This window comes from Ornithorhynchus anatinus, chromosome 1 (genome assembly GCF_004115215.2).
Source record: "Ornithorhynchus anatinus isolate Pmale09 chromosome 1, mOrnAna1.pri.v4, whole genome shotgun sequence".
Lineage (NCBI taxonomy): Eukaryota > Metazoa > Chordata > Mammalia > Monotremata > Ornithorhynchidae > Ornithorhynchus > Ornithorhynchus anatinus.
The window spans coordinates 180,674,311-180,691,373 of NC_041728.1; the positions used below are offsets into that span (position 1 = coordinate 180,674,311).

At 62.1% G+C, this 17,063-nt stretch overlaps 1 protein-coding gene across 3 annotated transcripts in view; it reads right to left on the reverse strand.

Annotated features, from left to right (window-relative positions):
* USP37 (ubiquitin specific peptidase 37) overlaps window positions 1-17,063 on the reverse strand; it is a 98,462-nt gene that overhangs the window by 67,924 nt on the left and 13,475 nt on the right. For all 3 annotated transcript variants that reach the window (XM_039913507.1, XM_039913504.1, XM_039913505.1), the window contains exons 2-5: window positions 12,685-12,877; window positions 11,148-11,319; window positions 4,856-4,956; window positions 934-1,115 (exon numbers count right to left, since the gene is read on the reverse strand). In XM_039913507.1, coding sequence (XP_039769441.1) covers window positions 934-1,115; window positions 4,856-4,956; window positions 11,148-11,319; window positions 12,685-12,840 — 611 coding nt within the window. In that variant the 5' untranslated portion in view covers window positions 12,841-12,877. The remainder of the gene's footprint in view (window positions 1-933; window positions 1,116-4,855; window positions 4,957-11,147; window positions 11,320-12,684; window positions 12,878-17,063) is intronic.

The following is a 17,063-nucleotide window of genomic DNA, read 5'->3' on the forward strand; positions in this document are numbered from 1 at the left end:
CGGGCGGCCGCCCGGTACGGTGCCCGGCCCGTATCCGTCCGTCCGTCCGATCGCGCGGATCGAGCGCCGGCTGCGTGCGGTGCGCTGTACCGAGCGCTGGGGAGGGCACGCGCACAAAAATAGGCGGACACGGTCCCCGCCCACGACCGGCTCAAGAGCCTAAAGGAGGAGGCGGATCTGAACAGATTTCAAACACGTTATGTGAGAATTGCAACGATCAGGCCGTGAGCCCGTCGGAGGGCGGGGACCGTCTCTATCCGTCACCGATTTGTCCATTCCAAGCGCTGGGTCCGGTGCTCCGCACGCAGCGAGCGCTCAGTAAACACTGGTGAGTGGACGAATGAACGAACGACGTGCGTAAGCGCTTAATGGTACCACAGTCGTCATCGTCACCGTTGCTAAAGGCAGGCGGGCCCGGAATAAAGCCTTCGGACGCTCTGCTGAATAATCACAGCGGTGACCGCTCGGTACTACGTGCCGAGCGCTCTTCTAAGCGGTGGGGGGGGGGGGGGATACAAGGTCATCAGGTCGTCCCACGTGGGGCTCCCGGTCTCCATCCCCATTTTAGAGACGAGGGAACCGAGGCCCAGGGAAGCGAGGCGACTCGCCCAAGGCCACCCAGCCGACGGGTGGCGGGGCCGGGATCGGAACCCGTGACCTCTGCCAACCCCCGGCCCGGGGCGCTTCTGTTTAACTCTCCCGACAGCCCGTTTCCTCGTTCTGCCGTCTGTCCCCCCGCCCCCCGGACCGCGAGCCCGTCGTCGGGCCGGGATCGGCTCTTCATCTGTCGCCGAGCTCTACTTCCCAAGCGGTCGGCCCGGTGCCCCGCGCCGGGTAAGCGCCGAAGAGATACGACGGGACGAACCGACGGAACCCCACGGCGCTTCCCGCGGGGCCCGCGGCCCCGCCCGGGGAAGAGACCGCCGTCCCTACCGGTTTTCCGACGTCCCGGCCCTGAGGGGCGTGGAGGCGGCGGGCGTCAGCGAGGCGCCGGAGCGGGGACCGGACGTCCCGTTTCCCGTCGGGGTCTTGGCGGCCCCCCGCCCGGGATTCCCGAGGACCTTCCGAAACGGAGTCTCATCTTTCGGCTCCAGGCTTGCTCTCTTGGAGAGGGGCTGGGCGGGGGAAGAGAAGAAAGACGATGACGACCGGAAGGAACCCGCCGGAACGACGACGACGGTGGAATCCGTCAGGCGCCCGCTACGTGCCGGGCGCCGTTCTGAGCGCCGGGGGGGGGGGGACCCGAGGTGATCGGGTCGTCCCACGGGGGGCTCCCGGTCTTCATCCCCACCGTACGGACGACGGCGGCATCCGTTAAGCGCTCGCTACGGGCCGGGCACCGTTCTAAGCGCCGGGGGAGGCGCGGGGTCGTCGGGCCGTCCCCCCGTGAAGCTCCCGGTCTTCGTCCCCGTTTTCCGGACGAGGTCACCGAGGCCCAGAGAAGTGAGGTGACTCGCCCTCGGTCACCCGGCCGACGAGCGGCGGGGCCGGGATTCGGACCCACGACCTCCGACCCCCGAGGCCGGGCACCTCCCACCGGGCCACGCTGCTTCTCCGGACGACGAGGTGACCGAGGCCCAGGCGGGACGAGGAGGAGGAGGAGGACGAGGACCGAGGTCCAGGAGGAGCCAAGTGACCGGCCCAGAGTCACGCAGCCGACGGGCGGCGGGGCCGGCATTCGGACCCACGCCCTCCGACTCCCGAGCCCGGGGCTCCTTCCCCTGAGCCGCCGCGCGGCCTCTCGTGAGACGGAGGAACCCGTCGGCCCCGTCCGCGGTCGAGGCGACGGAGCGCCGACGCGCGGAGGGCTTCGGTCCCCGAACGCGGAGAGCGTCCCCGCGATGGGTCGTCTTCCCACTTGCGGGAGAAACGGCAGACCGAGGCCCTCGAGTGACGGCGTCGACTTGATTTTACCTCTTAAAGAACCCACGGCGAGAGGATGCTGGGGCTAAACGGAATCATCCGTTGCGCTCAGACAGCTCGCTAACAGTAATGACCGCGCCGTGCGTCGGGGGCTCGGCGTGCGCCGCGCGCTACCCTGAGCGCCGGGGTGGAGACGAGCAAAGCAAACCGAGTCTGAACGCCCGCGCCGGCCGTTCCGAGCGCTCGATCCGGCGCCCTGCACGCGGCCAGCGCTCGATCGCCAGCGCCGCGTGAAGGAAGGCCGGACCGAGCCCCCCGGCCCGCGCGGGGCTCGCGGGCCCCGTCCCCGTTGTGGAGACGAAGCGACTGAGGCCCAGAGAGGCGGAGCGACCCGGCCGAGGTCGCCCGGCCGACACGTGGCGGAGCCGGGACTAGAACCCGCGACCTCTGGCTCCCGGGCCCGGGCCCGTCCGCTGCCCGGCGTCGCTTCTCCAAGTGGGCGGGTCACCTCGGAGGGAGCGGGGCTCGGCGGAAAGGGCCCGGGCCCGGGAGCCGGGGGCCGTGGGTTCGGACGCCGCCTCCGCCGCTCGTCGGCTGGGTGACCGCGGGCAAGTACTTCCCTTCTCTGGGCCTCAGTTTCCTCCCCCGTCCAACGGGGACGAAGACGGCGAGCCCCGCGCGGGACGGCCCGACGGCCCCGTGTCTCCCCCGGCGCTCAGAACGGCGCTCGGCACCCAGCAAGCGCTTAACCGATACCGGCGTTATCGTCATCGGTCCCCCGGGCCTCGGTTCTCTCTTCTGGAAGACGGGGACCGAGTCCGCGGGCCCCGCGTGGGACTGGCCTGCATCCGCCCCGGGGCCCGGTACGGGGCCCGGCACGGAGCCGGCGCTTAACCGACACCAACGTTATCATTACCGGAAGATTCTCCCCCTTGAGACGAATAAGACAGGAGCAGCGGGGCTCGGCGGAAAGAGCCCGGGCCGGGGACTCGGGGGGTCACGGGTTCAAATGCCGGCTCCGCCGCCTGGCGGCCGGGCGGCTTTGGGCGGGTCGCTTCCCTTCCCTGGGCCTCGGTTCCCCCAACCGGAAGACGGGGACGAAGCCCGCGAGCCCCACGTGGGACGACCCGATGACCTCGTGAGCCTTCCCGGCGCTCGGAACGGCGCTCGGCACGTAGCGAGCGCTTAACCAGCGCCATCGGCGGCGGCGAGGAACCGCGGTCCTACCCCGGTCCGCCGCCCGTCTGCCGCGTGACCTCCGGCGAGTCGCTTCGCTCCTCTGGGCCTCGGTGACCCCGGCCGCAAGACGGGCACGGGGACCGCGGGGCCCCCCGCGGGACGGGGCCCGAGTCCAACCTCGTCGGCTCGCCTCCACCCCAGCGCTTAATAACGCTGGCGTCCGTTGAGCGCTTACTACGTGCAGAGCGCCGTTCTAGGCGCCGGGGGGAGACCCGGGGTCATCGGGCCGTCCCACGGGAGGCTCACGGTCAATCCCCGTTCTACAGACGAGGTCACCGAGGCACAGAGTAGTGAAGCGACTCGCCCACGGTCACACAGCTGACAGGTCACGGGGTCACACGGCGCCTGGCACACGGTAAGCGCCTAACAGATACCGTTAAAGCCGAGACGGGCTAAAAAAAAAAAAAGAGAGAGAGAGAGAGAATTCTCGAGCGAATCGGAGAAAGCGGAGGGGATGAACTGTACGTTCTCTGGCAGGTTTGAATCCGAGAGACTGCGACGGCTGATCTGCTGAGTCTTCAACAGTCTTCCAAGAAAGACAAGTAGTGGAACGATAATAATGATTAGGGTATCTGATGAGCGCTTACTACGTGCCGCCGTCTATGTGGGTCACCGGGTCGTCCCACGGGAGGCTCACGTTTCAATCCCCATTTTTCCAGACGAGGTCGCTGAGGCCCAGAGAAGTGAAGTGTGACTCGATGATGATGATGACGTCGGTATCCGTTAAGCGCCCACTACGCGCAGGGCACCGTTCTAGGCGCCGAGGTAGATCCGGGGTCATCGGGTGGTCCCACGGGAGGCTCACGGTCTCCGTCCCCGTTTTCCAGACGAGGGAGCCGAGGCCCGCAGAGGTGAAGTGAGTCGCCCACGGTCCCCCCGGCTGACGGGCGGCAGAGCCGGGATTCGGACCCACGACCTCCGCCTGCCGGGCCCGGGCCCTTTCCGCTGAGCCCCGCCGCCCGAGGTCGCCCGGCAGGCAAGCGGCGGGGCCGGGACTAGGACCCGCGCCCTCCGGCTCCCGAGCCCGGGCTCTTTCCACGTTAAGCCCCGCCGCTTCACGTAGCCCACGGCCCGGGAGCCGGAAGGCCCCGGGTTCTGATCCCGGCTCCGCCACACGCCCGCCGCGTGACCTTCGCCGCGCCGCTTGGCTTCTCCGGGCCTCAGCTTCCCTCAGCTGGAAAACGGGGGCGAAGACCGCGAATCCCACCCGGGGGAGGGGCCGCGTCCGATCCGATCGCTTCGGAGAAGCGGCGCGGCGCGGCGGAGGGGGCCCGGGCTCGGGGGTCGCGGGTTCGAATCCCGGCTCCGCCGCTCGTCGGCCGCGTGCCTCGGGGCGGGTCGCCTCACTTCTCCGTGCCTCGGTTCCCTCATCCGTCAAATGGGGACGAAGACGGCGAGCCCCCCCCGGCGGGCGACCCGATCGGCCCGTATCCTCCCGGCGCCTACCGCGGCGCTCGGCACGCGGCAGGCGCTGACCGGATGCCACCGTTACCGTTACCGTCACGTAGCCGGCCCTTAACGGATCCCACGGCCGTCGGCATCGCAGTGCTCTACGCACGGTCGGCGCCCGATCCGACCCGACGAGGATAAGACGCCTCGTTATCCTCATCACGGCGCGTCGACCCCCGCGCCTCGAACCGAGGAAGCGCTCGACGGATACCTTGAAAAGAAAGGAACGAGGAGGAAGAACGAGAGAGACGGGAGAACGGTGAAAAACCCCGGCCCGGAGACGTCGTCCCGAGGCCGAACGTACCTGGTTCTCTATGTAGGAGAAATGCCGGTTGATTTCCTGCTGAGGGGTTCTGCTGCCCAAAATTCCTCCGAAACTTCCGGACCCCTGGGAAGGCTTCGTGGCTGGCGACGAAGGAAACCCAAAGGTCACTGAGGGGGCTCGGGGGGGGGGGGGCGGGAGGTCGCGGGTTCCGATCCCGGCTCCGCCACCTGTCCGCCGGGTGGCCCCGGCCGCCTCGTCGGGCTCCCCCGGGCCTCGGTTCCCTCCTCCGGAAAAGGGGGGCGGAGGACGGGAGCTCCGTGCGGGGACCGGGGGTGCGACCCGCTGGGCCCGTGTCTAGCTCCGCCGCTTGTCGGCCGTGTGACCGTGGGCGAGTCGCCTCACTTCTCTGGGCCTCGGTGACCTCGCCCGGCAAATGGGGATGAAGACCGGGAGCCCCACGTGGGACGACCCGATTCCCCCGCGTCTCCCCCAGCGCCCGGAACGGTGCTCGGCACGTAGTGAGCGCTGGACGGATACCGACATCGTTGTTGTTATTCTCTGGGCCTCGGTTGCCTCATCCGGGAAATGGGCACAGAGGAGAAGAAGAAGAAGAAGAAGAAGAATGTTGGTATCTGTTAAGCGCCCACTACGTGCCGAGCACCGTTCCGAGCGCTGGGGGAGACGCGGGGGAAGCGGGTCGTCCCACGTGGGGCTCACGGTCTTAATCCCCATTTTCCAGACGAGGTCACCGAGGCACAGGGCAGTGAGGCGACTCGCCCACGGTCACACGGCTGACGAGTGGCAGAGCCGGGAGTCGAACCCGTGACCTCCGACTCCGAAGCCCGGGCTCTTTCCGCCGAGCCACGCTGCAGAAAATTCAGACGAGAAAGAGCCAGGACGACGTAGGCTTTGGAAAACATTTAGCACTTTCCCAGCGAGAAGCGGCACGGCCTGGTGGAAGCAGCCCCGGCCTGGGAGTCCCGTGGGCAGGACGCTTCACTTCTCTGGGCCTCGGTCACCTCATCCGTCAAATGGGGATTAAAACCGTGAGCCCCACGTGGAACCCGATCTTCCTGTAGAGAAGCAGGGTGGCTCAGTGGAAAGAGCCCCACGGGGGACGACCCGCTGACCCCGTATCTCCCCCCGGCGCTCGGCACATAGTGAGCGCTTAACAAATACCAGCGTCGTAATATCCCGGCTGCGCCACCCGTCCGCTGGGTGACTGCGGGCAAGGCACGTCACTTCTCTGGTTACCTCATCTGTAAAAATGGGGATTAAGACCGCGAGCCCCACGTGGGACGACCCGATGACCCCGTATCTCCCCCGGCGCTTAGAACGGCGCTCCGCACATCGTGAGCGCTTAACGGATACCAACATTATTACCGTACCTACCCCGGCACAGCACTTCGTGCTTGATAAACCCTGTACCTATCTTGTATCTGAGGGCCTGATGAATACCGCAATCGCGATTATTATTATCATTATTATTATTATCATTAGACATGGCATGGCTCCCAAACGCCCCCGACGGCCTAACACGATCATCGTGCTGTGTGTTAATGATAACGTCGGCATCCGTTAAGCGCTTACTACGTGCAGAGCACCGTTCTAAGCGCCGGGGTAGACGCGGGGGAATCGGGTCGTCCCACGTGGGGCTCGCGGTCTTAATCCCCCGGTTTACAGACGAGGGAACCGAGGCACGGAGAAGCGAAGCGACTCGCCCACGGTCCCCCGGCTGACGAGTGGCAGAGCCGGGATTCGAACTCACGACCTCTGACTCCGAAGCCCGGGCTCTTTCCGCCGAGCCACGCGGTTAAACGCTCGCGAGGTCTCCGACTTACGCCGTGAGGCCCAGGAGGGGCGGGGACTTCGTCCAACTCGATCATCTTGCATCTACCCGGCACGCGCAGTAAGCGTTCAACCCGACCCACAGAACCAAACGTCAAACGCCGCACTGAGTTCTGGGGTTCGCGCCCGACAGTCGTTTCGAGCTGCGCAGAGATTTCCGGAAAAAAGGTCTCGCCGTAATCACCACGCGAGTTTCGCACTTTCTTCCCCGTGCCCCTTCTGGGCAGTGATGTCACTTTTGAAAAAAAAAAAAATCCCCTCTCAATACGGAATGCGGTAAAAGCAGAGAGAAGACCACATTCCCTCGGGAATGACTTACGATGGCCCCCGACCATCTCCGGCGCACGCTGAAGGAGAGGGAAGGGATTTCGTCAGGCAACGTTTTAGATGCGAAATGATCATTAATTAATAACAACTGCGGCCTCTCAGCGCTCACTGCGGATCGAGCCCCGTCCTAAGCGCCGGGGAAGGGACGAGATGATCGGCTCGGGCGACGGTCTCCGTCCCGCCCGGGCTCGCAATCGAAATACGCACCATCACGATGATAACGCCGGTATCCGTTAAGCGCCTACTGGGTGCCGAGCACCGTTCCAAGCGCCGGGGTTGACACTGGGTCATCGGGCTCCCGGTCTCCACCCCCGTTTTCCAGATGAGGGAACTGAGGCCCAGAGAGGTGAAGCGACCTGCCCACGGTCCCGCGGCCGACGAGCGGCAGAGCCGGGATCTTACTTGAGATCTTATTTAAGCGCTGACTCTGCGCTAAGCGCCGGGGCGGATACGAGCCGAGAGGGTCGGACACGGTCCCCGTCCCGCGTGGAGCTCACGGCCTCGATCCCCATCTGACGGATCGGGACGGGAGGGGGGACTGCGGCCCCATTTTCCAGGCGAGGGAACCGAGGCCCAGAGAAGCGTATTGTTTTGGGCAACCCCCGGGTGACCCGGCGGGCCCGCGGAGGAGCCGGGATTGGAACCCAGGTCCTCCGACTCCCAGGCCCGGGCTCTCTCCGGAAGGCCGCCCCGCTCCTCCAAGGACGAGCGATTTAGCCAACGGACATTTCCAACAGGGGAGCGGGGGTGACGGCGCATTCTGGGGGACGGGCGAAGGCTTCTCCCCACGGCGTGTGGAAGAGAGGGAAACCGAACCCTGAACCCCTACGGCTGGGGAACGTCGGGCAAGTCAAACGGCCGTCAGATACGCCGACCGCCGGCTGAGGTCGAAGAACGGATGGCCTTCTGGTCTGGGACGCCCTCCCTCCCCAATCTTCCCGGACTGAGCTTCCCCTTTTCCCTCCGCTCCCTCTCCGCTCCTCCCTCTTCCCCTCCCCTCAGCCGAGCCCCCTCTCCCTCTGCTCCTCCCCCTCCCCTCAGCGCTCTGCTCGTTTGGATAGATTTTTATTCGCCTATTTATGCTGGTGATGAGGTGTCCGGCCCCTCGATCCTATTTATCGTGCTGATGTCGTCTCGTTCCCGTCCGGCCGTCTCCCCCGATTAGACCGGGAGCCCGTCGTCGGGCGGGGATCGTCCCTCTCCGTCGCCAGATTGTCCACTCCAAGCACTTCGGACGGCGCTCTGCACGTAAGCGCTCGATAAATACCACCGGACGATCTTTTCGAAGCCTCACTGCAGGCCCGCCTCCTCCCGGAGGCCTTCCCAGGCTAAGCCCCCCTTTTCCTCAGCTCCCCCTCCCTTCTGCGTCCCCCGACTTCCTCCCTTCTGCCCTCCCCCCCTCCCGGCCCCGCACCGCTCACGTCCACATCCGCCATTTTATTTATCCGTATTCCCGTCTGCCTCCCCGTCTCTCTCCCGCGACCTCGCTGTGGGCAGAAAAGGTCACTCTCTCTCGTTGCATTGTATTTTCCCAAGTGCTCGGTACAGTGCTCTGAGCGCTCAATAGATCCGATCCATCGAACCAACACGCGGAACCTAACCAACCTCAGGTTAGCAGAAGAATAGGGAAAGGCCAGGGAGGAACCAAGTCGAGATTTAAAATACGAATATATATATATATATATATATGTATATATATACACATATATAAATATACGTGGGTATCGGGCGGGACGGGGGGGGGACGGGGGGCGCGAACGCTACTGCTTTAATTAGGGGCTGAAAAACTTCACATAAAGCTAAACTCTCGAGTAGCGGCAGGGCTCAGTGGATAGAGATCGGCCCTCGGAGTCAGAAGGACCTGGGTCCCGATCCCGGCTCCGCCGCGCCTGCTGCGTGACCTCGGGCAAGTCGCTTCACTTCTCTGGGCCTCGGCGACCTCACCTGGAAAACGGGCATTGAGAGCGTGGGCCCCACGCGGGACCGGGACCGCGCCCAACCTAACTCGTATCTACCTCGGCGCTTAGAACGGCGGTCGGCGCCCAGTAAACGCTTAACAAGCGCCGTAACTGGCGTTATCATCACGTCACCACTCGGCTTTCAATCGCCTTTGGTCTTCTAAGCCCACGGGTTAAGATTTCCGGATCGGGGGCGCCGTTGAAATTTGTAAGGCGAAATTTTTCGGCAGGAGGTCTTCGGCGACAAATAATTTTTGCCCTCTTTGCTCCACCTCAACCCGAACGGCCGCTCGCTCCGTCGCGCAACCGTGACGTGGAGGAAGAATCCCCGACGGGAAGCCAGGGGAGTCGCCTCAATTGTTGCCCATCTGTACTTTCCAAGCGCTCGGCGCGGTGCTCTGCGCATAGTAAGCGCTCAATAAATACTGTCGAATGAATGAACGGATCAAGCCGCTCGATAACCTCCCTGCACCTCAGCTTCCCTCTTCGGGGAAGAATGGGGGATATAACAACCTGCCTTTCTACCGACCTACAGGATCGTTCGTGAGGGTGAAAGCGAGAGGAGTGAGGTGAGAGTGCTTCGGTGATACACCGCAAAAACCGACGTAGGCCCCCTCGAACTCATCGCCGCTAGCTCTTGCAGGCAAAGGACGGGCTCCGTTGGGATTTCTTTTACGTGAATTCCCCGGATAAATGTTCCACTTTCAGGCATTCAGTCGTATTTACTGAGCGCTCACTCTGTGCGGGGCACTGTACTCAGCGCTCGGAATGAAGCAGCGCGGCTCGGCGGGAAGAGCCCGGGCTTGGGAGCCGGAGGCCGCGGGTCCGAATCCCGGCTCCGCCGCCTGTCAGCTGGGTGACTGTGGGCAGGGCACTTCGCCGGGCCCCCGTTCCCTCATCTGTAAAATGGGGATTAAGACTGCGAGCCTCAAGTGGGACAAACCCGATGACCCTGTATCTCCCCCGGCGCTTACATCGGTGCTCCGCACGTAGTAAGCGCTCAACGGATACTTTCCCCCGATCAGACCGTGAGCCCGTCACTGGACAGGGATGGTCTCTCTCTGTTGCCGAACTGTATATTCCAAGTGCTTAGTACAGCGCTCTGCACATAGTGAGCGCTCAACAGATACTACTGAATGAACGAACGTACAGTTGGTCAACAGACGGAGACCGTCCCCGCCCGACGACGGGCTCACGGTCTGAACGGGGGAGACAGACGGCGGAGCAAAACGGAACATGACGACATCGGCGAGATGAACAGAATCAAGGATTGGGCACCTCGTTAACAAAATAAATAAGGTAATAGAGACACAAACGACATTAATGATATCGTCTTAATATAACCCATATTAACAGGGTAATAAATGAGATACAAACGATCATTATCATTTTTCCGTGGTTAACCCTCTCGCTGTCTCTCCAACTCCTTACTGCTGGATCTTTCCGGCAAAGGAGGGGACCGGTTGGGATTTATTTCACATGAGTCCACCCAGATAAAAGTTCCACGGTGGAGACCCGACCCCCCCCCCCCCCCCGTGGGGGTCAATAAATAGAAAATGAACATCTATCTATTCCTCACACACCGACAGGAAATCAAAGTCTGCTCCCAGTCGGGAGGGCTACTCTTTCTTCTACCCCTAAAATCCATCGATCGTACTGAGCGTTTCCTCTGTGTGGGACGAGAGATGTATGAGAATAAGATCGAGAAGGCTGTAAGAGCATAGGATGGGACTTTCTAGACCGTAAGCTCGTTGGGGACAGGGACTGCGCCTGTTTATTTTTGTACTGCCCTCTCCCAGCTGCTTAGTACGGTGCTCTGCACAGGGTGAGCGCTTAATACGACGGGATAAACGAATGACTCCCAGCTCTCAGCTCCGCGATAGGGTCGGGGACATCGACTGCCTGTTGTTATTAATGCGAGAGGCGAAAAAAGAGCATCTCTCACAGAGACGCAACGCGGGCCAGTGGAGATATCACGGGCCTAGGAGTCACGAGACCTCAGTTCCCATCCGGCCTCCACCGCTTTTTCTGCTACGTGTCCTTGGGCAAGTCACCTCCCTTCTCTGTGCCTCGGTTTCCTCATCTGTAACGTGGGGGGGAAGCCCGCGAGGCCCACGCGGGGCAGGGACGATTACGATTTTTAATCCATCCAGAAAGAAAGAAAGAAAGAAAGAAAGAAAGAAAGAAAGAGCAGTCACCTGTGGGAAGCCTGTCCTGATGGACCGCATCGAGGAAAACTCGCATTTCATTGGCGTCCTTCCAGGGGACCTTGTCGATGGACAAGTAGCTGTTGTCTTGCAGCGTCAGGATGAGGCGGCTCTGCTTGGCTCCGTTGGGTCTGAGCACCACGTTTTTAATGTTGTGGCTCAGCTGGAACCAGAGGGGGACAGAACACCGTTCGACCGGCTCCGGGAACGGGCCCGACGTCATTCATTCATTCAGTCAGTCGTTCATTCAGCGGGCTCGACTGAGCGCTTACCGCGTGCGGAGCGCTGGGGGGCCGGGGGGGGGGGGGAGAGGCAGGAAGGCAGAAGCGCGGCTCGGGGGAAAGAGCCCGGGCCCGGGGGTCGGAGGTCACGGGATCGAATCCCGTCTCCGCCGCCTGGCGGCTGCCTGACTGTGGGCTCTCCCCACTTGAAGCGGCGTGGCTCAGTTCCCTGGGCCTCGGTGACCTCATCTGGAAAACGGGGATGGAGACCGGGAGCCTCACGTGGGACGACCCGATGACCCCGGATCCACCCCGGTGCTGAGAACGGTGCTCGGCACGTAGTGGGCGCCTATCAAATATTCTCGCTCTTCTCTGGACCTCGGTTCCCTCACCCGCAGAACGGGGACCGAGACCACGAGCCCCACGTGGGCCAGGGACCGTGTCCAACTCGATCGGTCGAATCCACCCCGGCGCTTAGCAGAGTGCCCGGCACGGAGGAAGCGCTCAACAAATACCATCAGGATCGTCGTCATCGTTGGTAATCTTTCCAGAGGACTGCAGGGAAGTAGCCGATAATAATGATGTCATAAACGACGGCGTCCGGTAAGCACTTACTATGCGCCCAGCACCGTTCTAAGCACGGGGGGGGGGGAGATACGGGGTCATCGGGTCGCCCCGCGTGGGGCTCGCAATCCGAAGCCGCCCGTCTCCCCCCGGGGATTAGACCGTGAGCCCGTCGCCGGGCCGGGCCGGTCTCCGGCTGTCGCCGAATCGTCCGTTCCAAGCGCTCAGTCCGGTGCTCTGCCCACAGTCGGCGCCCAGTAGATACGATCGAATGAATGACTCCCCGTTTTTCGGACGAGGTCACCGAGGCACAGGGAAGCCAAGTGGCCGGCCCCAAGTCGCACGGCGCCGACCGAGGCCCGCGGACCTCCGACTCCCGAGCGCCCCGCGACCTCCCGGCGCCGTTCCGCTGTCGCGAAAGCGGATCGGAAACGCCCAACGGCCATTTCAAAAGCGGGAAAGGGTGGCCGGGGGATAATCGCTCCGGCCTTCGAGGCCTCGGCTTTCGCCAACCGAATAACGGTGCCTTTCCGGTTCGCTTCCGAGGGCCGCCGGCCAGCCGTCTGAATAATCTACACGGCACTCAGAAGGGTCAGCGTCCCGGGCAGGAGAAACCAGGAGAGGGGCAGCGGCCGCGGGAGCGGGGGAGGACTGGCCTGACGCCTAACTCTGCCAGAGGAACCGCTCCCCTCGCTAAATACGTCGATTCCTCCGACGGTCCGGAAGCCCAAGCCGGGACTCGCCTGGAACGTCCGGGGAATTCCTCCGGCGTTGTAGTGCACGACGAGGCTGACTCTGTTCTCCTTTTCCACGATCTCGAAGGATCCTTCCTTCCACTTGGTGATTCCCGTCTGCATGCTGCGCACTCGGATCGGGCCGTGGATCTTCAGAGGGGCCATCTTACCTTTGCAGACGACTCGCCTCGGGGCAGAATTCCTGAAGGGGAAAAAAAGATAATATACATATAATGGCACAGAACGGACGTACACCTATATATCTTCACCTCCGACCGGCTGTGCGGCAGAGGGAGAGAAGGAAAAAGTTAGATTCCTTCAATAGCGGTATTTACTGAGCGCTTACTCCGTGCAGAGCACCGTACTAAGCGCTTGGAATGAACGAGTCGGCGACAGACAGAGGCGGTCCCCGCCGTCCGACGGGCTTACGGTCTGACCCACCTAGGGAAAGGCGGCGTGGGGCCCGGCAGTCGAGAGGCCCCGGGTTTTAATCCCGGCTCCGCCGATTTCTTCCCGTGGGACCCCGGGCAAGTCGCTCTATTCCTCAGGGCCTCGGTTTCCTCCTCTGTAAAATGTGGGATTAAATCCTACTCCCTCCTACTTAGATCGTGAGCCCCGGCTCTTTCCCCTGAGCCGCGCCGCTTCTCTAAAGAAGAAGATCGAGAAGGGACGCTGGAGGGTGATCGGGTCGTGCCACGTGGGGCTCGCGCTTTCAGTCCCCATCTGACAGATGAGGAAACTGAGGCCCAGAGAAGTGAAACGACGTGTCCGAAGTCACTCAGCTGACGAGCGGCGGAGCCGGGATTGGAACCCACGACCTCTGACTCCCACGCCCGGCCTCCTTCCGCTGAGCCCCGCTCCTTAATCACGCAGGGCACGTCACCGCAGGACCCGGCGCTTTCTCGTTACCGGAATCGATCGGAGGAGACGGCGCAGCGTCGATGACCGTAACCGAGCCTAAAAACCTTTCGGCTTTTATTAGAAACAATTAGGCTCTTATTTTTTTTTTACGGCTGCTCTGGCGGTTTTGCAACTGGGGAATAAATTCCTGAAAAAGGCACCCGTTTCCCCTCCTCTGGCTTTTAACGTTACCCTTCCCGGGGGAGGGCGAACGTTCCGGCCCGACGTTCGACGAAACCGGAGCTTTTACGAACGGCCGCTGGAACGCCGCAGAAGGCGACCGTGCGCGCGCGCGCCGGCCCCGCGAATGGTCCCGCTGAATTTTAACGAGCGGAGACCGTTAGGCTGGCTGGAAAAGACCAAGCGCCCGTTCAAAGCCCGGAGTCCTTCGGAAGATATCGAACCCGACGCGCCCGAGAGCCGGAGACCGTGGCGGGGATCGAGAGACGGAGCCATTTCAGAGACGCCGAACTCGACGGGCGTCGTAGCCGAAGAGCACGGTCCAGGATCAGAACAGAAAGTGCCGTCAGAGAGACGCTAGGATGAGAACTGGGTATTTTCTTCGAAAACGTTATCCTCCAAAGGAGCGACGGCTCTCGGGCCAAGAAACCACCCAAGGAGGACACCACACAGGTGTTGTCAAATAAGCGGCGCGGCTCAGTGGAAAGAGCCCGGGCTGGGGAGTCGGGGGTCATGGGTTCGAATCCCGGCTCTGCCGCCTGGCAGCTGGGGGACTGTGGGCGAGTCACTTCGCCTCTCCGGGCCTCGGTGCCCTCATCTGGAAAATGGGGACGAAGACCGGGAGCCTCACGTGGGACGACCCGATGACCCTGCGTCTCCCCCGGCGCTTAGAACGGTGCTCTGCACCTAGTGAGCGCTTGACAGATGCCGACATTAATCTTACTGTAAGAAAATTTCAAATTTTCAACTTCTTTGACAGCACTCGTGCGTCGTCCACATCTGGTGATTTCTGAACAGGATCTCTCTTCGAAATTCAGCCCTTGGACATATTAAAGCGGCTCTGCGCGGTTAACGGGATCGACTGTTTCCTCTTCTCCCACTGCCTTCCACATCACCCATTCAATCATTCGCTAGTATTCACTGAGCGCTTACCAGGGTGCGGAGCACCGGACCGAGCGCTTGGAACGGACAATCGGGCGACGGAGAGAGACCGCCCCCGCCCGACGACGGGCTCGCGGTCTGATCGGGGGAGACGGGCGGACGGAAACGAGACGACCTCATCACCATAAACAGAACGTAGGGGACGGACACCCCATTAACAAAACAAACACGGGAATAAAAATCTATCCGAACGAGCTCGGGTTCGCACCCTTTACTCACCCCTCCCTCCGCTCCACGGCGCGTATGTCCGGCGTCATTGTTTAGGTCCCCATCCACAATCTATTTTACACGTTAACGTCCGTCTCCCCTTCTCGACTGCAGGCTCGCCGTGGTCGGGGCACGCGCCTGACCGTTTCCGGTACGCTGGACTCTTCCAGGGCTCGGTACGGCGCTCTGCGCGTAGTAACAGTAATGCCGTCGGGACCTGCCAAGTGCTTACTAGATACCGAGCGGTGGCCGAAGCGCTGGGGTGGACGCAAGGTCATCGGGTTATCCCACGTGGGGCTCCCAGTCTTCATCCCCATTTGACGGACGAGGCCACCGAGGCCCAGAGAAGCGATCCGCCCACCCAGCCGACAAGTGGCGGAGCCGGGATCAGACCTCACGACCTCCGACTCCCGAGCCCGGGCTCTTTCCACCGAGCCGCGATGCTGCCCCGATCGTACGTGATCGACGACGACGACGACGATTAACGAGGATGACTGGATTCCATCATTCCCTTTCGCAGAACACACCCACCTCTATTTCCGCACCCTCTCAAACTGCAATATTTTCAGACGATCGATACGTCGATGGCATTTTTGACCGTCCTCTCCCAAGCCTCTCCCTCGCACTCGGAAGCAGCGCGGCGTAGTCGAGAGAGCCCGGGGCCTGGGAGTCACCGGGTCGTGGGTTCTAATTCCGGCCCGGTTCCGTAACCTTAATGATAATAATAAGAACGTTGGTATTCGTTAAGCGCTTACTACGTGCCGAGCGCTGTCCTAAGAGCTGGGGGAGAGACGGGGTCGTCGGGTTGTCCCACGGGGGGCTCACGGGCTTCATCCCCATTCGACAGAAGAGGGAACCGAGGCCCAGTGAAGTGAAGCGACTCGCCCACGGTCACGCAGCTGACAAGGGGCAGGGCCGGGATCCGAACCCGTGACCTCTGACTCCCAGGCCCGGGCTCGTTCCACCGACCTCGGGCAAGTCCCTTCATCAGTTCCCTCATCTGCAAAATGGGGACTGAGACTGCGAGCCCTAGGTGGGACGGGGACTGAGTCCAACCCGTTGAGTGCTTGGCGCCTGTTCGTTCGTTCATTCATTCATTCATTCATTCATTCAACAGCATCTATCGAGCGCTTACTGGGTGCAGAGCACTGTCCTAAGCGCTTGGAAGGGACAACCGGGCGTCCCGACGACGGGCTCGCGGTCTCATCGGGGGAGACGGACGGGCGGGAACGAGACACCGTCGTCACGACAGATAGAGTGAAGGGGACGGACACCTGGTTCACAAAATAAATAGGGGGAATAAAAATCCATCCAAATGAGCAGAGCGCCGAGGGGAGGGGAAGGGAGAGGGGGAGGAGCGGGGGGGGGGGAGGGGGGGAAAGGGGGCTTAGCCGAGGGGAGGTGAAGGGGGAGCGGAGAGGGAGCGGAGGGAAAAGGGGAAGCTCAATCTGGGAAGGCCTCTTGGAGGAGGCGAGCTCTCGCCTAGAAAGCGCTCAATAAATCCCATCCTTATTATTAGAATTACCATCATTTACACCTTCTGTCCACCCCCCACCCCCCACCCCCTCTGTCCACCAGAGAAGCAGCGTGCCTCGGTGGAAAGGGCCCGGGCCTGGGAGTCGGCGGTCACGGGTTCTAATCCCGGCTCGGCCGCTTGCCGGCTGGGTGACTGTGGGCAAGTCACTTCACTTCTCCGGGCCTCAGTGACCTCATCTGGAAAATGGGGATGAAGACCGGGGGCCCCTCGCGGGACCACCCGATGACCCTGTATCCCCCCCCCAGCGCTTAGAACAGTGCTGGGCACATAGTTCGCGCTTAACAGATCCCACCGTTATTCTCTGTGCCCGTTACCTCATCTGGAAAATGGGGATGAAGACTGCGAGCCCCACGTGGGACAACCTGATCGCCTCGCGTCCCGCCCGGCGCTTAGGACAGTGCTTTGCCCATAATAAGGATTTAACAGATACCATCATTGTTATTACACTGCTATTAATGTATTACTTCCGTTATTATTATACGATCATATTTATCGAGTGCGGCGTTCAGAGCACAGTACCAAAGCGTCGGGAGAGGACAACGCGACAGAATTAACGGACACGTTCCCTGCCCATAACGGGTTTTACGTGTCCAGTATCCAACCAGAAAGAGAGAAGCAGCAC